At 44.4% G+C, this 17,896-nt stretch overlaps 2 protein-coding genes across 2 annotated transcripts; one reads left to right on the top strand and one right to left on the bottom strand.

Moving 5' to 3' along the window:
* Window positions 1-1,471: 1,471 nt before the first annotated feature.
* zbtb41 (zinc finger and BTB domain containing 41) lies at window positions 1,472-8,540 on the bottom strand. The gene is made up of 11 exons (XM_071523272.1): window positions 8,412-8,540; window positions 6,555-7,826; window positions 5,958-6,165; window positions 5,568-5,637; window positions 5,198-5,345; window positions 4,818-4,947; window positions 4,531-4,626; window positions 4,301-4,407; window positions 4,038-4,143; window positions 3,712-3,800; window positions 1,472-3,474 (listed from the first exon to the last, which is right to left on the bottom strand). Exons 2-11 carry the CDS (start codon window positions 7,792-7,794, stop codon window positions 2,834-2,836), a joined length of 2,835 nt encoding a protein of 944 aa, XP_071379373.1. The 5' UTR covers window positions 7,795-7,826; window positions 8,412-8,540; the 3' UTR covers window positions 1,472-2,833.
* A 1,586-nt stretch (window positions 8,541-10,126) lies between these two features.
* Window positions 10,127-16,623, top strand: LOC139647388 (protein crumbs homolog 1-like). Its single transcript, XM_071523281.1, has 8 exons — window positions 10,127-10,175; window positions 10,821-11,792; window positions 12,685-13,235; window positions 13,372-13,537; window positions 14,343-15,255; window positions 15,381-15,422; window positions 15,572-15,694; window positions 16,371-16,623. Exons 1-8 carry the CDS (start codon window positions 10,127-10,129, stop codon window positions 16,621-16,623), a joined length of 3,069 nt encoding a protein of 1,022 aa, XP_071379382.1.
* The last annotated feature ends 1,273 nt before the right edge of the window (window positions 16,624-17,896 follow it).

Raw genomic sequence — 17,896 nt, forward strand, 5'->3', positions numbered from 1 at the left:
CCTAAGCTGGAAAAAAATTGATTTTACTAGGGATTTGGCATGCTCATCAAAGCTCAGGTCTAGATAAAAAATGACTAGATTTTTGGATACAGTCTTAATGTTATGAGTGAGTTGTCCAAGGGAGGGCCGGATCTGTCTGGATATATGCTCAGGGCCAATCACAAGAACTTCCGTTTTGTCTGAATTTAATTAGAGGACGTTTTCAGTCATCCATCCCTTGATGTCAGTTAAACATTCGAGCAGAGAGGCCAGCTTACTGAGGTTATTGGGCTTGACAGACAGATACAACTGAGTATCGTCTGCACAGCAATGGAAATGTATGCCATACATACATACCGACGAATGATTTGGCTGAGAGGATCAGCCCCAGAATTGAACCTTGAGGCACACCATATTTAGCCATTGAGAATGAGGACGCATATTCTCCTATGGAAAGAAAAAAAAAGTTCTTTCCGCCAAGTAAGACGCAAACCATTTCAAGGCTGTTCCAGATATGCCCACCACCTGTTTAGTCTGTCGATAAGAATGTTGTGGTCAATGGTATCGAATGCTGCACATAGGTCAAGGAGCACTAGTACTGAGCATTCACCGGTATCTGCGTTCAACAGGAGGTCATTAGTGACCCTAAGAAGTGCAGTTTCAGTACTGTGCTGCTGACGAAAGCCAGATTGAAATTTCTCGTACAGGTTGTTACATTCTACCACGGCAAGCAGCTGATTTGAAACCGCCTTCTCCAGAACTTTGGAGGTAAAGGACAATTTAGAAATGGGCCTGTAGTTACTGAGGTTGTCTGGATCGAGACCATGCTTTTTGAGGATAGGTTGTACACATGCCACTTTGAAATAGTCTGGGATGCAGCCAGTGGACAATGAGCTATTGATAATGGACAGTAGGCAAGGTCCAACAATGTCCATAATTTCAATGAGGAAATGAGTGGGTATAATGACAATAGAAGAGGGTCTCCTGTGAAATAATGTCCCTAAAATCTTGTGGAGAAAGCGGTGCAAACTGATTTAAGGTGTTATGGTGAGGGCGAGTTATAGGACAATTACTGGTTGTAGAGTGGGAGATCTTTGCTCTAATGTCATCTTTTTTACTGATAAAGAATGATTTAAATCTTCTGCAGTCTGCGTTTGAAGAGGCAGCGACAACAGAGGGAGTTGGGTTCACAAGGCGGTCGATAGTGCTGAATAGAAACCTGGGATTATGGCAGTTAGTGGAGATTAAGTTGGAGAAGTATGTGGCTCTCGCATTTTTAATAGTTTGATTGTAAGTAGGTAGTGGACCTCGACGTTGGAGCTTTTCCACAGTCTTTCTGCTCTCCTACACGTTCATTTTAGACCTTGGGTACTATTGTTAATCCAAGGGATGGCTTTTACTGAAGGCTTGGATCTACTTTTTAAGGGGGCAATGTGGTCTAGCATGGATTGGCAGACAGTGTTGAAACAGTTTATTAAGTCGTTTGTTAAGAAGCTGAGAAAAGCAAGGCAATTTGGTATTGAACAAAGATGAAAATTTTGAAACACTGCGATCATTAAAGAAGCGAGAGCATGTATGGCACTTAGGAGCAGCTGGTACTGAGTCAAAGGTTATGCACAAATGATCTGATACAAACATGTCAACAAGGGCAATGGAGTTAATATCCAGACCAAGGGTAAAAACTAAATCTTATGTGTGGCCCCGGGTATGGGTTGGCCCAGACACATGTTGAGTGAAATTAAAAGAATCTGTGACATTCAAAAACTCAGTAGCCAACAGAGAGAAGACATAAATATGCTATACATTTGATGGACAGGCCTAAATATAATTTTCAATAGGAATTTCACCATTTTGTGTACAACAAAAACAAAAATCTTCAGCTTTTTGTGACTGGAACAGTCCTCCAATATGAAAATAAAAATCAATGTGGACAGACAGACAGACAGATAGACAGACAGATAGATAGATAGATAGCTAAGAAGGCAAATTAAATGTTTTTGTATATTTATTAGTTTTATTATTTCATTCTGCATCTGGATACTGCAAGTTTAAAGGTGTGTTGAAACTGTCACAAAACAAAAATTCATCATCTCAAGCGTCTCCACAGTCTGTTCAAAAATAGAGCTACTTCATCAAAGTTGATGTTTGTACTCGGTCATCCTCTAGTTCAACTCCTTCATAAAATAAATACTAATAACAGACATTATTTCTCAGTTAACCAAAAAGTTAATTATGTCATTTCCAAGTTTCACTGTGTAAATAACGTTAGGTTGTGGAACACAAACATAACTAAAACTGCCTACAATATGTACTTTAGCAAAGTGCCCATATGTACAGTTCATGAGTATAAAATACCTTTCCCAAGTTAACTTGAATAGGAATATCTGAAAGACACATAAGGCCACAATATAAGACTTCTCAGTATTACAACTAAAGGTGAAAATGGCAGACTTGTTCCCAAAAGCTCCAACCAACAGTGACAAATCTCAGGTCGACACTGCAGCATTTCCAAAATAGATATGAATGCAATGACCTGACGAGATTTGTGCTTTTTGTAATCCACCTTACAATAAGTTCCTTCAACCACTACATTTCGAAATGCTTTTACTCAGGTCTGATGTATGTGAAGTCAAGAATACATGTTTTGCTGATGGATGATGGCTTGGAAGGGTGGGGGGAGGGGGAACTTTTACTTTGTTTTAATACTTTTACATGAAGATCTAGAATTCTTTTGTCTTAAAATTCCACATAAAAGGGTGAATATTTGTTTCAGTGGCTGTGAAGACAACTTCTGTTCATATAAAAATGACTGTTGAAGCTGGTTTGCCCACACACAGCTTTTGGCTGAAGGGCATCAGTGAGCGTGATCGGAGTTGGACATGTTCTGCACAGAAGAGGCTGAATCCAGTCCCAGCAGCGTCCCCAGGTAGGACTGCTCTCTGGGGTCCAGCATCTGATCCGGCCTCACGGGGTGGACGATGTTGGCGGGCTGGGGGGTGAGGGTGTACTTTTCCAGGAAGGCTAGGTCTGTCGCCGCCTGGTAGCCGGAGGTCTGCTGCGGTCCCTGGGCCTGCATGGTAAGAACGCTGTGGGTTTGGGAGGAGAGCGGCGGGGCCCCGTGAGCGCTCAAGTCGCCCTGCCCCGCTGACACTCCCGCCATCTGGACCGGCACTAAAGTGACGGGCACGCAGACGTTCGCAGGAGGGGGGGCGCTCTGGAGGGCCGTCTTGGGTTCGGCGCGGTACGTCTTTGAGGTTTCCTCGTACGGAAGAGAGACTATTTTGTCCTCGCTGAGCGGCGCGAGAGGCTGCTCGGAGAACTTGGTGCTGTGCACGTGGTCTATGTGGTACTTGAGCTTGTCCTTCCTTTTGAAGGTGGCGCTGCAGTGGGGGCAGTTGAAGGGACGGGCGTCAGAGTGAATCACCATGTGCTTCGTCAAGGTCTTCTTGATGCGGAATGTCTGGTGGCACTCGGGGCATCTGTAGGGTTTCTCACCTTTCACATGAAAAGGAAGACATGAGGGTTAGGGTTTTTTCCCTATCATTATTGCACAAGTTATATGCTGTACACTTAACGTATGAATGAGTAGAATTTAGATTGTCATCTCAACTCCATCTTCCATTATAAGCTGATGCTGGGGAAAATAACAATATGATACTATCCTATACTATTCTCAAACAAAACACAATTTCATGCAAGTCCACTGACTTCCTTGATACACTATGATCTTACCAGAGTGGGTCCTGAAGTGCATTTCCAGGCTGGACTTTCCTTTGAATTCTTTCTTGCAAACCTCGCACTGATGCACAGCAGTTTTATACCTGTCACACAATCCTTCATTAGCAGACACACAGACAGGGAACATTTGCCAAAATGTCCAGCTAAGTGATGCGGGAGGGGCAACTGCTTTGTGTTTTGTTTTTTGTTTTTTTTTAGCTCTAGGAGATATTCAGTACCAATGTGCCTTTGTATGTCAGATGAAACTTTTTGTCAGTGCATGTTACAAGGTGATGGATTAGAAAAAAGTGAATAAATTCTTGATTCAAATGAAAACATACTTCTGCCAAACTTTCTCTCCCAAGTGAACACTTTTGTAGTGGACAGTCAGATGATCATGGCGTCTGAAGCACTTCCCACACTCTTCACATTGGTGTGCTTTCTCCCCTGTGCAGAGACAACATGGGCTAAGTCGATGTAAATACTGACCTGAGACAGTGCACATAAGCCTACACTACGTTACTATTGTAATAATAATACTTGTGTAGGGGCAGAAAAATCAAGATGGCAAAAGAGAGACACTGTTATATTTGTTATACTGCACCGGAGTGTATTTTCTGATGTTTGGTCAGGTGATCATGGCGTATGAAGGTTTTTCCGCATTCGTCACACTCGTAGCGCTTGTCATCATGGTGCACTCTGAGATGAAGCCTGTCCAAGGAAAAGATTGCTTAGAATTTATAGATAACTTGTAAACTCTCATCATGCGCAGAGTTTATAAAGTTATTACAATCACCAACATCAGCAACCATGTCCAGCAGCCATAAGACCCACCTATAGGAGCTGCCATGGCGAAAGCTCTGGCCACAGATACTGCAGAGGTGAGGCTTTTCCCCGCTGTGGATCCGCAGGTGCTCCCGCAAGGTTGTCCTGCAAATAGAAAAACACAAACCAAAGAAATCTGCTTAACTTTTGCTTTGATTTTGCCATTAAACAACAGAGGAATAAACATGATAATTTGCAACTCACTTAACTCACTCAAGATATAGTTTAAGCAACATGGAATGCTTATAGGCCTGCAGATAAGTGTGTGGGCTAAGTATAGGGACAGAGGGGCCTACCTTTCCCTTACTGATTTCCCACAAACAAAGCAGGTCCATTTTCTCTTGCCCCCATGTGTGCATTCAATATGCCTCTTTCTGTTGCCTGTGTCATTGAACTGTCGGCCACAGATCTCACAGGGAAATGGACCTGAAGATGAGACAGGATACAGGGTCAAAGTTTCAAACTAACCTCTAGATTCAATTCATTATTAACGTGGTTGTTGATTACCATAATGCACTAACAAGAATCACATTTACAGCAGTGGTATTTTGTCTTATGTTTAGGCAGCTTTGCCATTCAATGTAAGTTAAATAAACAGAAAAGCCACATTAACTACTGAAAAGGTTTGTTTTTAACCCAAAAGCACAAGTGTTCATTTTCTCTGTCCATTTCTCACCTAAATGGAACTTTTCTTGGTGCTTCAGCCTGGCAAACCGGGATTTGAAGTATTCGTCACAGAAGGTACATTTGAAGGGGCGGTCCTGGGTGTGGAGGATCATGTGCTCCTCCAGATGTGGCCTGCGGGTGAAGGTCTTCAGACATATCTGGTTCAGAAGGAAAGGAAAGGAGAGGGAGCAAGGGGAGGGGATTGATCTATGGATTATTAAAACAAAACAAAACTCTAGTGCAACATTTCTTGATCACTGAGACAGATTTATTCATCATCATACCTCTACATTAACAGACAGGTACTTAAGATAGGCGTGCATCATCATCTTCCACAGGCAAACACTGAATAATATTCTGTGATTGAAACCAATTCTTACAGCACATTTCCAGCCTTCACTCTTCCTCTTCCTCATGGTAAGAAACTCTTGGATGTGGTCTGGATGGAACCTGAAAAAAACAGTAAAGATACATGATGATACAACATGGCTGCATGCAGTCCAATTCGCAGCTGCGTCACAAATCTCCAAGCAACCAAGGCTGGCGCCATCATGGATGTCCAGTGGAGAATTAGCTGTGCGCAAATAATGTCTGAATATGTAACAACCAGACGAGAGAAAGAGAGATACCTGAAAAAGATTATTGTAGCAGTGTCTACTTGAATGTACTGTAGTTTGAGAAGAGTCTCAGTTAATTTGAATAAACAGTTGGACTGCTATTCTAACGAACACTGTGCAGAGAATGGATCTTGTGATGTGGCCATGCCTCACCTCCTGACATGTTTGGCCAGGGTTTTCTTGCTGGCATGGAGTTTGTTACAGAAGGGGCACTTGTGCTCCTTTTTCTGAAAGGGGGCATCGCTGGCGTGCTTCTTCTTGTGTACGGTCAGGTTAGACTTGGTGGAGTAGCGCTGAAGGCAGATGTCACACTGGAATGGTTTCTCTCCTGTGTGCACCCTGGTGTGACTCTCATACTTCCCTGAAAAACACAAGGAGGTGTCATTTTGAAAGGTGCTGTGTGTACCACTTTAACATCAAGAAATCATGACCACATTCATTATAAGACATTAGCATGATTACTGTAAACAAATGAAATCAGATTGACAGCCTCTACGTTTTACATTGTGGTGCCACCGGGACAGATTTCTCTTTGATGCTTAGTGTAGCAAAAGTTCAGATCACAAGGGCCCAGAGTATAGGTACACATGATGTTCATAACAGGGTCATGAACAATCTTAAAAGATAATACATAAGTTTGTAATAATAGGTAATAATAATAATAATATACTACAGCTACTTCTACTATTGCCATTACTACTACAAGAAATAATAATAATAATAATCTAGACACGACTACGTTGTTCCCACCTGCGCGGTCAAAGGTCTTGTCACATTTGGGGCACTTGAGAATCTTCTTGCTGGAGGTCTGGATGATGACTGGAGCCAGACCCTCAGGATACACTGGAGCCTGGCTGGAGCTCCCTGCTACTGGAACACGCACTTCCACCTCTTGGACAGTCTGCTGCTGCGTTGTTTCTACACCTGAACCCTTCTGACATACGCTCCGGTCTGCTGCACGAACCAGCTCTGCTTTCTGGTGGCCAGCCGACTCCTCCTCGTTCATGTCCCTCTCCTTTTCCTCCTCCTCCTCCTCCTCTTCGTCTCCCCCCTGAGTTGGCCTGGACGTCTCTCTCACGTCCAGCTTGGGCTTTTGGATTTCCACAACCGCTTCTCCCTCTTCTTCTTCTTCCTCCTCATCCTCTTGCTCTCTTGGCGACAAGGTCCTTTGTTTTTCTTCGGGGTTGTTGACAGAGTACTCCATGTCATCTCTCTTGTACTTGGTGGGTGCTCTCCTCCTGCGAGCCGACCTCCGCGTGGTAGCAGTCCTCTGACCTGCCATCTTCTCTGTTTCAGCTGGGTCAGCCTGCTGCATGTCACTGTGACTCTTGGCCAAGTGGTTCTGCAGGGACTTTTTAGTGCTAAACCTGCGGCTGCACAGGGAGCACTGAATACCAGTTGGGCTTTGGACGTCTGTGTCCTCTGCTGGTGGTTCACTGGAGGTCGTTTCCACCTCGGGAGCCCCACGTGTCTCAGCCTGGGCCTGGGTCACAGTTACCGGCTGGACGTCCCCCTCTTCGCACAGCAGCTTCAGCACATCCATCATGTCCAGGAAGCGGGCCGCTTGGGTTAGAGCCGGGAGCTCCCTCTCTGCGACGACACACTCGGAGGTGTACAGGAAGCCGAGCAGGTGTTGGAAGACAGAGTCCTCCACATGGTCCAGCGTCACGTGTCCCGCGGCGGGGTTCTTGGACAGCTCGGCGTGGAAGTAGCTGCTCCCGTGGGCCAACACCACCTTGTGGGCACTGTAGAGCTTCCCGCCCACAGACACTGACACATCGCAGAATCTCTGCCGGGTCCTGTCCTCGTTCAAGAACTTGAGGAGGTTGTGACTGTGCTGCGACATCATCAGGTGCCGGTTTGGAGAGGCTGATTCTGGGACAGTTTCAGAGTGCGATGGGGTGTTGGCGGCCGACTCTGTGCCCTTCTCTGCAGCACTGACCCGCCGGCTGCGCTTGGGAGGCTGAGGAAGACTGGCCTTTCTTTTCATTGCTCGGTCTGATGGGCTGCCGTGAACTAGTCCTGAAAAACAGAGGAATAAAAACAACAATGCAGAGAATGATCATGCATAGTGACACTGCCATGTATTGGGCTTTTTTGAGTTCAGTTCTGATAGGATTTTGATAATTCAAGAGGTTTTAGTAAGACAAATGGCTCCAGATGTAAGTAGACCTGATTTTAACATTTCAGTGTTGGTAAGAATGAGTATAAAGCTGTCATGAAGGGACAATATATGGTCAAAAGTGAAAGATTATCAAAAACATGTGAAAAACGTGAATGGATGCACGACCAGAAGTATAGTAACGTTATACTACTCAAATTTGTTGGATATTTCTCCAAAGACAGGACTGAAAAAATTTGGGCAGCGATTGTAAACATAGCTAGATTGCCTCTCAACACGATATGACTAAAACGAGTTAGCTAGGAACCATATTACTATCCCGAATCCTGCAATCGCCCATGAACGTTGCATTTGCAAATTCGCTCTCCACCTCAAGGACCCCTATGTTATGAGTTTGAACGGGCCCCCCTCAGAGGAGAGCGTTGACAAACGACCCTTATTGCTACCCGGGAGCCTAACATGTAAGTCAGTTATTTTCATCTTACCTAAGGGATACAAGTAGCGTTTACAAAGCTACAATCCGTCGACATACATACTCGGATATAAACGGAGGAATAATATTTTCCTGAATACCTATAAACGCCCCAGCTTCCCATTCTACCACCAGAAATGTCGGACACCGTAATAAACCTTTCGCTCATTGGCTGTTGCAGCTTTTGTCTTCCAAAGCCCTTGTGCAGACGTAAACACAAGTAAAAAAAAAATCGATAAAAATAGCAAATTGAAATAAAAAATATTTTCTCTCATTTTCTCCCGTCCATTTGGGTGTAAATACAGTGCCCCAGGTAGACTAGTCATAAACAAATAAAGGAGAGGAATGTGTTGCGCTTTATCGTTAGGTTCACTTTACTGAGCAAAAGGTACTATGGGTAATGTAGTGTGAAAAGAACTGTTGTCCGGCTCTACCACGCAGCGGTTGCCAAAATTTGGTCCTGGGACCTGGAGGTCATTTCAGGGCCATTTAATTTCTCTGCTATCTCCTTCACTAGAAGTTAACCCAGTGAGTATATAGTATACTATAGTATAGTTTGTTTGTTTAACTATTTATTTGTTCATGTTAATTGACATTTTAAAATCGGTTTGGCTTAGCATTAGATATTGATGTATGTGCACACACACACACACACACGCAAACACACAGACACACACACAGATATAGGTACAATATATACACACACACAAACATATATATACAGTATATATATATTCACACAGATGTACACATGCATATCCGTGTATGTACATAATGTGTATTGATTTATATAATTTTAAATGTAATATGTATTAATGTATTCTAAATTTTAATTTTAATGATGAACATAGCCAACACTTTAAAGCAATGACAAAGTTTCACTTTATTTGATAGAGTTGTTTTTATTTTGCATACTGTTCTGGATTATGACCCTAAATTTAGGACTACAGAGTTTTGTTCATTGACACTCTTTTGTGAAAACTGAGCTAGAGCAATTGCAAAATAAGTAAGACTGTTATAATGTATTACTAATGCAGATTGCACGCTCTTAAGGGACTTCGGAGAAATAATTTGTGATGACGTCAGTGACGTTTAAACGACAGAGAAACTTCCCAGATTAGAACCATTGGCCACAGTTTCCTTTTTAGGCAGATTGGGCCTCGGTCCAGCCAACTGCTGTGGCCGAATAGTACGCAACTGAGAGAGAGGTAATACTAAAAACACTTCCACCACAAAGATTGACTTGTACCTGTACCAGTAGTGCAGACAGATTGACTCTGTGTGTGTGTGTGTGTGTGTGTGTGTGTGTGTGTGTGTGTGTGTGTGTGTGTGTGTGTGTGTGAGTGTGTGTGTGTGTGTGTGTGTGTGTGTGTGTGTGTGTGTGTGTGTTATTGACCATCCACTGTACCATCACATTGTCCCATCAGGTAGGCCTCTGCTGCCTCTTACATAAGCCTGCATGGGAACTCTGTCTGGGGAAGATGTTTGCAGTCGCTCGAATTAGCCTTCTGAACCCCTCCCATTGCCAACACTCAGTTTGTAAGACACTGTAAGTGCATTAGCTTAATCCGTCCTATCTGGCATGTAGCGATCCAAGCACTGCAGTAAACAGTGGACACATGCATGGAGGAGCAGAGCTGAAGATGGATTTGTTCACACAAGTATTCTCCAGCCTTCTGTGAGCTAAAATGAAGACAGAATCAAACATCAGTTAATGAGGAGGACACAATGTTGAGATTCAGCGTGCGTATTTGGATTTTATGGTTGCTGTATGCAGGTAATCTTGCTGTTCTTTAATTTCCAGTATGTTGCAAATGTGAGACAAGTAGTATTTGCAAATGTTTGTTGTTATTTATTTTAGTCTACTTAGGAGTCAGATGTGGTGTCAATACAATAAGTTCGAGAAAATTTTGATTATTTGTGATAATCAACCTACCTGGCTGTATCAAAATTGTTCTCATGCGGCAAATCATTCCTACCTGTTGCTCCATGCAGACTAAAGTGAATGCTAAAAAATATTTGTAAATACAATCTGGCTCATGTGCGGCATGTTGTGGATAACTGTAGGTTCATATGTAATACAGTATTTATAAGATATTATTGGGATTATTGCATATTGGGATGCAAGTGGCCTAAGTTTGCAGGGTGCTGCCTGTTTTCTCAAACACAATTTGAACCAGTTTGGTAAAATTTGGTGAGAGAAAAAAAGTTCACAATACTAAATTTATATCAACCAAACAATTGAGTATTATTTTAAAAAAGGTTTCTTATCTCATCTTTATTTTGGTGGCAAATAGCTCAATAAATCTGTACTACTACACTTAAATGCAGCCTACTCAACCCCAGTGACACATTAGTTCAAAACCTGCATGTAGTTTCATTTCTAATTGTTTTCAGTAATGGTATGTAATTCTCCTCCTAGGCACTTTCTCTGATGAGGACATCAATGGATGTGAACAGCAGCCATGCCAAAATGGTGGCACATGTGAAAGCCAAAATGGAGGTTTCAGATGCCTTTGCTCCCAACAGAGCCAAAATGGGCGCCTGTATGGTGGGGAGACCTGCACAGTAGCACTTTCGGGCTGTGATGAGAACCAATGCGAGAATGGAGGAATATGCTCCCCTCTACTTGAAAATGGTCAGCACACTTACACATGCATCTGCCTTGCTGGCTTCACGGGCCTGAGATGCCAGACCCCCACCGTCTTCTCATTTGAGAGCCGTGGCTACATGTACATAGAGACTCAGCTTCTGCACCCGGAGGCGCCTCTGGATGTTACATTTAGCTTCAGGACAGGGTGGCCGGTCGGCACCCTCTTGCAGCGCAGAGTGGACGACCTGCTCCTCAGCATCGAGCTGATGGACGGGCACCTCCGCCTCCGCAGCCTGCGAGGTCAAGGGTCTAGCACGCTGGTCCAGGAGCTGCCAGAGAACGTGTCCAACAACAAGTGGCACACGGTGGAAGCGTCGCTGGGCGGTGTGGTCAGCCTGATCAGGCTGCTCTGCACTGAAGGGGGCTGCAGCAGGGGCACCGGCACAGGGACCCAGCTGCTTGAGCGAACCTCTGATCTCCCCGAGCCTAGATCACTTCGCCAAAGCCTCTTCATAGGAGCGGTGGGGCTGAGCTGGGGTTTGGGCAAAGCAAGGGATGAAGCAGACCTCCCTGCTGCTTTTCTGGGCTGCTTTCGGGACGTGTTTGTGGACTCACATCTGGTGGTGCCTGGTGCGAGGCCAGCGGATTCAGACGCCCAGGCAAACGTCACCGTGGGATGCAGCGACAAAGACAAGTGCGATGACGGCCCGTGTCAGAACCGAGGCCGCTGTGTGAGCCAGGGCTGGAGGAGCTACATGTGTGAGTGCCGCAGGCCTTATGAGGGAACCAACTGTGCAGAGGGTAAGAAGGACAAAGGGAAGTGCAAGCACCAACAATTTCAAAATAAAATGAGATTATATATTTCAAAATTAATCCATCTAAAAACTGTGGGGGCCTGCTGTTTATTTTCCTTTATTGACTGTGGCATTTACACCTTGAGAAATGTGATTTCTTTAAAATAGAATTACTCTCAATTCCTGGAAGATGTATGCTGAAAAAAAGAATGCAGCAATTTCACACACTAGCGTACACCTGCTCTGCTCGTAGGTCAAGTCAAGTTCAGCCTCAGTCTCGTCACTGCAAAAATCTCAATGGATAGCTCCAGAGGGAGCCACCCTACAGGAAGATAAACTTTAAAGGAGCTTAAAGAGCCAGTAGAAATAGAACATAGAGTTCAGTCACACAGTCATGCAATGAGGAGGCATTCAGCAACACCTGGGCCAAGGATTAAAGAAACGTGGGATTTAGTAGCTGACATGGGACACCTTCACTTTGAGGAATCAGGGAGTCTTAAGAACTCGTGCCACAACCTCCCACTGTGTGTTCCTGCCATGTGTAGTAGGCATGTAGAGGCATTTTGGGTGGCTGCCATCTTGATCAGCTTCTTCTATTCAATGGACTGAATTAGAATAGAATAGAACGCATCTTCATTATCAAACCAAGGCTGGAAATAGTCAATAATCTCACCTTTGAAAAAATAAAAACGTAAAAGTAAGTAAAAGCTGAATAGATATGTCTGTCTAACGCAGTTTAATCTGTTTTATTTAGTTATTTAATAGCTGATTGATTGGTCTATCTGTTGAATTGACATCTGTTGAATTGACAAATTTTTCATTTCATTGCCTGAGATATACTTTGCATTAAGTGACTCTCCCTATTTAATGTCTTTTTCTCTCTTCCTGTGCCCGTACAGAGTACATCACCGCCAGGTTTGGAAACAAAGACTTGGAGAGTTATGCTGTCTTCTCATTAGATGATCATCCAGGGGACACCATGGCCGTGTCCATGTTCATCCGCACGAGACAGTCCAGCGGCCTGCTCCTCGTCCTGGCCAACAGCACCAGCCAGTACCTCCGCCTGTGGCTGGAGGAGGGCAGGGTCAAAGTTCAGGTCAACAACTTCGAGACCCTGGTCGGTCGTGGCTTGGTCAGCGACGGCCATTTCCATCTGGTGACTATCAAGCTGGAAGGTGAGGTAGCCGTCTTGTTCCAGTCAGCCCAGAGCCAAGGCTCCATCCCCATTAGGCGTGTCCAGGCCCATCGTGGGGACCTTGTCTACGTTGGGGGGCTGCCAGACCCGAGGGCCTCTGTCTCATTAGGTGGCTACTTCAAGGGATGCGTGCAGGACCTTAGGATCAATAGCAAACGACTGCAGTTCTTTCCCATAACGACCTCAGTGGGATCCTACAACCTGGAGCAGCTCATCAACATTGCACAGGGATGCAGCAGTGACAATGCCTGCACCGTGAGTGGCAGAATTGGTTATCTATCAATGCAATGATATCAATATAATATCTGTGATTCCTACTCTGTATTGATCTTGCCTGAGGAGGTCTTTGTAGTACAATTGATGATTGATTTGAGCTGTTTGCCTTCATCAGATCAACCCCTGCCTCAACGGGGGAATGTGTTACTCCATGTGGGATGACTTCACCTGTAACTGCCCCCCCAACACTGCAGGGCAGCGCTGTGAGGAGGTGAAATGGTGTGAGCTGTCTCCCTGCCCCTCCACTGCAGTCTGCCAGCCCCGCTCTCAGGGCTTTGAGTGTGAGTGTTTTTTTGGTTGAAGAACTGCTGTTAGTCTTAGAAAGAATATTGTCTTAAAAATACATTGCCACAGAATAGGATCCATGTTAAGCATAGTATACTGTGTATAGCTATAATTACTATTCCTATCTCAGTCCTAAAAATTACCAAGGAATAGGATCCATGTTAAAAATAGTATTCTATGTATAGCTATAATTACTCTTCCTATCTCACAGTCTTAAAAAAAACATTGCCAAGAAATAGGATCCATGTTAAATATAGCATCCTGTGTATACCTATAATTATATCAGCCCATTTCTGAACTTGGTGTGTATCCACTGAAGGGACTGTCTGCGGTGTGTGATCCCCCTGGGCACCCATTGGTGTAGGCACTGATTAATTACAGTGTGGTTAATTACAGCAGGGACAGAGTTGAGGCAGGGACCCTACACAGGATTCCCCTAAATCGTGCTAATCCCTGGTCAGATTAAGTCTTCCACCACATGCCTCTGGAAGTTTATGATGATGAGTCTTCCTGGAGATGTCACATGTTCACCGACAATGACCCAGCAGATCACATAATGTTGAATTTGTCCATAGTCTGCTTTGTGTATTATGCAGTTCAATGACTGGATAGTTATAGGAAGGATGAGTGATTTATTTTAGCATTGAACCTCTGGACCAAATGAAATGAGGGGTAGATAGAAAATTTAGGAGTAAATAAGAAACAACTAATGTATAATAATAATGACTCTCCCATATTCTTGGATTTTTTTCAAATAACAAGTTGCATCTCTAAGCGGTCTCTTCCCCCTCTCTCCTCCAGGTTTGTCTAATGTGACACTTGGGAGTGACAGCAGCATTTTGTCCTACCAAGGCAATGGGAAGATCAAGCGCAGCCTCAGCAGTGTCTTCCTCAGCCTCCGTACCAGACAGTCTGATGCCACCCTGCTGCATGCGCAGAAGGGCTCTGCCTACCTCACCGTCTTCCTCCAGGACTCCCACCTGCTCATGGAGCTCCAGGTCGACGAGGATTCCCCAAAGCTGACTGTACAAACCCCGGGAACAATCAGTGATGGGGAGTGGCACACTATTGAGCTCAGCATGGAGAACCAGAACCTCCAGAGCTCCAGGTGGATCGTGGTTGTGGACGGAGGCAAAGAGGAGCTCCAAGTGTCCGACACCACCGCTGGGAACCTGGACTTTCTTAGGGAGGGAGCGGACATCCTCCTGGGGGGATTGGGGCTGGACGCCGGAGGGAACCTGGCCGGGTGTCTGGGCCCCGTGGAGATCGGAGGACTCACTCTTCCTTTCCACGGGGACACAGAGCTGAACCTGCCCAGGCCTCAGGAGGAGCAGTTTGTGAGGGTAAACGGCGACGCTCCCCCGCGGTACAGCTGCTGGGGGGCCAGCGTGTGCGCGCCCAACCCTTGCCAGAACCAGGGTGCGTGTGAGGACCTGTTTGACCTATATCGTTGCGCGTGTCCCTCCGGGTGGGCAGGGCGACTGTGCCAAGACCCAGCAGACACCTGTGCCTCCAGCCCCTGCGTCAACGGCAACTGCACCATCCTGTCTGAGGGATACGAGTGTGTGTGCGAGTCGGGGTACAGCGGCGCCCGGTGCGAGGTGGAAGTGGATATGTGTGAAGGCAGCAATTGCAGCAAGGGCGCCACATGCCTCAGAGGCTTCCAGAGCTACGCATGCCTCTGCCCTCAGAACCTGACAGGCAAATACTGCGAGTGAGTTGCTACGCGGTTTTTCAATAGCTATATCAATTACATTAACAGCAAATTTACAGCAACACACCCCCAATGTAGCCTAACCACCCCTGAGTCGTACTGATGTCCAAACTATTCTCTTACAGGGAGAAAATTCCTGAAATCCCATGGTACATTGAGACAATTCCGTAAGTGCCACAACACAAATAAAGAAAGGTGTACATTTCCATTGCTTGACTGAACCAGCTGAATCCTCTGTGAATGAAATTCCCCAATGCCAGATCGGAGGGCAGTAACATTGTATCACACATGGATGTGTGTTCTTTTGTCTGTCTAGATTTCCTGCATTGCCTGTGTCTGTGTGCGTGGGTACGAGATGGAACTACAGCTGCTTCAATGGAGGGAACTGCTCCAACGGGAACAACACCTGTCACTGCCTGCCCGGTTTCACAGGACAGTGGTAGGCCATGCATTATGTTATTTAATCCTCTTTGCTCCCATTAGGGCACGTGCTAAAGTTTTCCATTTGGCTTTATATATAGCAACATTTCCTAAGTGTTGTCAGCATGTGGCATTACATGTGAGGCTCATTAGCGCTCTTGGGGTGTTGGTCTTTTTGATATCCAGGCACCTGTGCCGAGTCATTAATGAACATCCTCTGAATGGATATAGTAATATGACAGATAGGAATGTCATCAATATGCTGTTATGGTATGAGGCGGTGATACAGACACATTTGTCTCCATCTTTCTCAGCTGAGGATCAAATCCAGCCCATAAAGTCTTTGTTTTCTATGCTGATTTGTCCTTGTTAAGCATCCTTTGACTCAGCTCCTTCCTCTCCAGAATACATTACAATACAATACAGCTGTATTAGTTCTGTGTAAACAAATTAAGTTTACACATCAGTAAATCCAATTACCATGCTTATAATGCTTTTTTGCCTATCTCTTACATACACACACACAGTGCTACACCCTTGAGGCAGATAAGGGTTCAGTGCCTTTCACATGGACACTTTGCTCAATTTGTTGGGAACTGTACAAGTAATACCAAAGACTAGCCCTAATTTCAAACTATGCTTTTTATTGAATTTGTGCGCTATTATTGTTCTGTTCCTCTTGATTTGCTTTCCAGGTGTGAGAGGGATGTGGACGAATGCGCCTCAGAACCCTGTATGAATGGCGGCTTCTGTGTCAACCTCGTAAACAGCTTTGAGTGTATGTGTGATTTAAATTACTCAGGCATACACTGCCAAATAGACGTCAGCGACTTCTACTTGTACCTCTTCTTGGGCCTGTGGCAGAACCTGTTCCAGCTGGTGTCCTACCTTGTCATACGCCTTGATGATGGCCCAGAAATCGAGTGGGGCTTCCACCTGGATGATTAGGCTCATCCTCGGCTATGACGATGAGAGTGGACTATTGGCGTAGCGAGAGGACCAACTCGGTTTAAAGCTACGCTAGGCAACTTCACATGTTGGCGGCTCCAAATGCCAGTGAGTGGTAACTGTTTGAAAAGTCAACTTCAGTACCCAGAAATCATGTAACATCAGGTCAGTAAACTGCACACAGCATGTTTACTAACCCGGCGATGGCTTTATACCAAAGGATACCAAAGGGACAAGTAGAGTTAGGTATTGTTAGGATTTAATACATTTTTCTGAGCCATTTTTGATTCTTCTTATCAATCTGATCCTTTATTGATTCCTCTATTGATTCTTACTGTATAAATTGTCAGGGGTAAAAGACTACATACAGCTTTAGTGGAGTTAACTTTGTTTTATCGTTCAACAAAGACATTGCTGTGTAGTTACTTTTGTCTCAGAATTACGTTTCAAAACAGATGAGGCACATTTGGCATAATGCCTTACTCAAGAGAACACAATACAAGAACAGGTGAAAAAAATTCAAGTAATTGGATTCCCATTTGTATTTACCACTTTATTTGGTCACTCAGGTGTGCTCTACCTGTAATATTTCCAAGTGTATTTGAAGGCAGCATCTGCTTGCGACTGTTATGACTGTTGGCAAGGTGCAGAACAGAATCTAGAAGATAATGAGGTAAATATTGGACTTTTGGACCCATAGTGCAATCCTTTGGCTTCAGAGCACTTGGATTATGCTGTTTGGAGTAATTTTATGGTCATTGTCTTTCTTTTTTGGAACTCTACAGTACAGAGGACGATTAGGGCCACATTTGAACAATTTGAGTTCAAAGATAAATCGGGAGAATTCTGAGAATAAAGTCAGAATTCTCCGTATGCTAACTCTGTGTTTTGTTTTGGTGAAGTTCCACCTATGAAAACATGGCCATCAACCGCAGTTCTGTGAAGTGCAGTGAACCGGAGGACCACAACTATTTCTGGAATTATTACAAAAAAACTCATACAATGAGTTCACAAGTCCAAAACAGCAACAGAGATGGAGGAACCCTTAATGCGTTGAAAACGTGATTATATGCAATAAATGTAACTTTACGTGTTAAACTGTATGTCATTATAACTAGTTTACTGACAAGGTCAGTAATAGACATTTAACCTTTTGTCTGTTGTGAACAGATTTATCTAATGAATATCCCATATTGCACAATATTTCTTCATAAATACATTTCATCTGGTTTTCATACTGAAAACCACAGGTTAGAGAGGTGTCTTTGTGCCT

Source organism: Centroberyx affinis, unplaced genomic scaffold (genome assembly GCF_046629955.1).
Source record: "Centroberyx affinis isolate AG114_WGS23_722 - 3 ecotype Tasmania unplaced genomic scaffold, CSIRO-AGI_Caff_v1 ptg001078l_1, whole genome shotgun sequence".
NCBI classification, from domain to species: domain Eukaryota; kingdom Metazoa; phylum Chordata; class Actinopteri; order Beryciformes; family Berycidae; genus Centroberyx; species Centroberyx affinis.

Coding starts and splice junctions, on each gene's coding strand:
- LOC139647388 (XM_071523281.1), top strand. CDS start 10,127: ATGTTGAGATTCAGCGTGCGTATTTGGATTTTATGGTTGCTGTATGCA. Junction 13,236..13,371: donor GCAGTGACAATGCCTGCACC/GTGAGTGGCAGA, acceptor TGCCTTCATCAG/ATCAACCCCTGCCTCAACGG. Junction 15,423..15,571: donor TGGTACATTGAGACAATTCC/GTAAGTGCCACA, acceptor TTGTCTGTCTAG/ATTTCCTGCATTGCCTGTGT.
- zbtb41 (XM_071523272.1), bottom strand. CDS start 7,794: ATGAAAAGAAAGGCCAGTCTTCCTCAGCCTCCCAAGCGCAGCCGGCGG. Junction 6,166..6,554: donor CAAGACCTTTGACCGCGCAG/GTGGGAACAACG, acceptor TGTGTTTTTCAG/GGAAGTATGAGAGTCACACC. Junction 4,627..4,817: donor GGGAAATCAGTAAGGGAAAG/GTAGGCCCCTCT, acceptor TTCTATTTGCAG/GACAACCTTGCGGGAGCACC.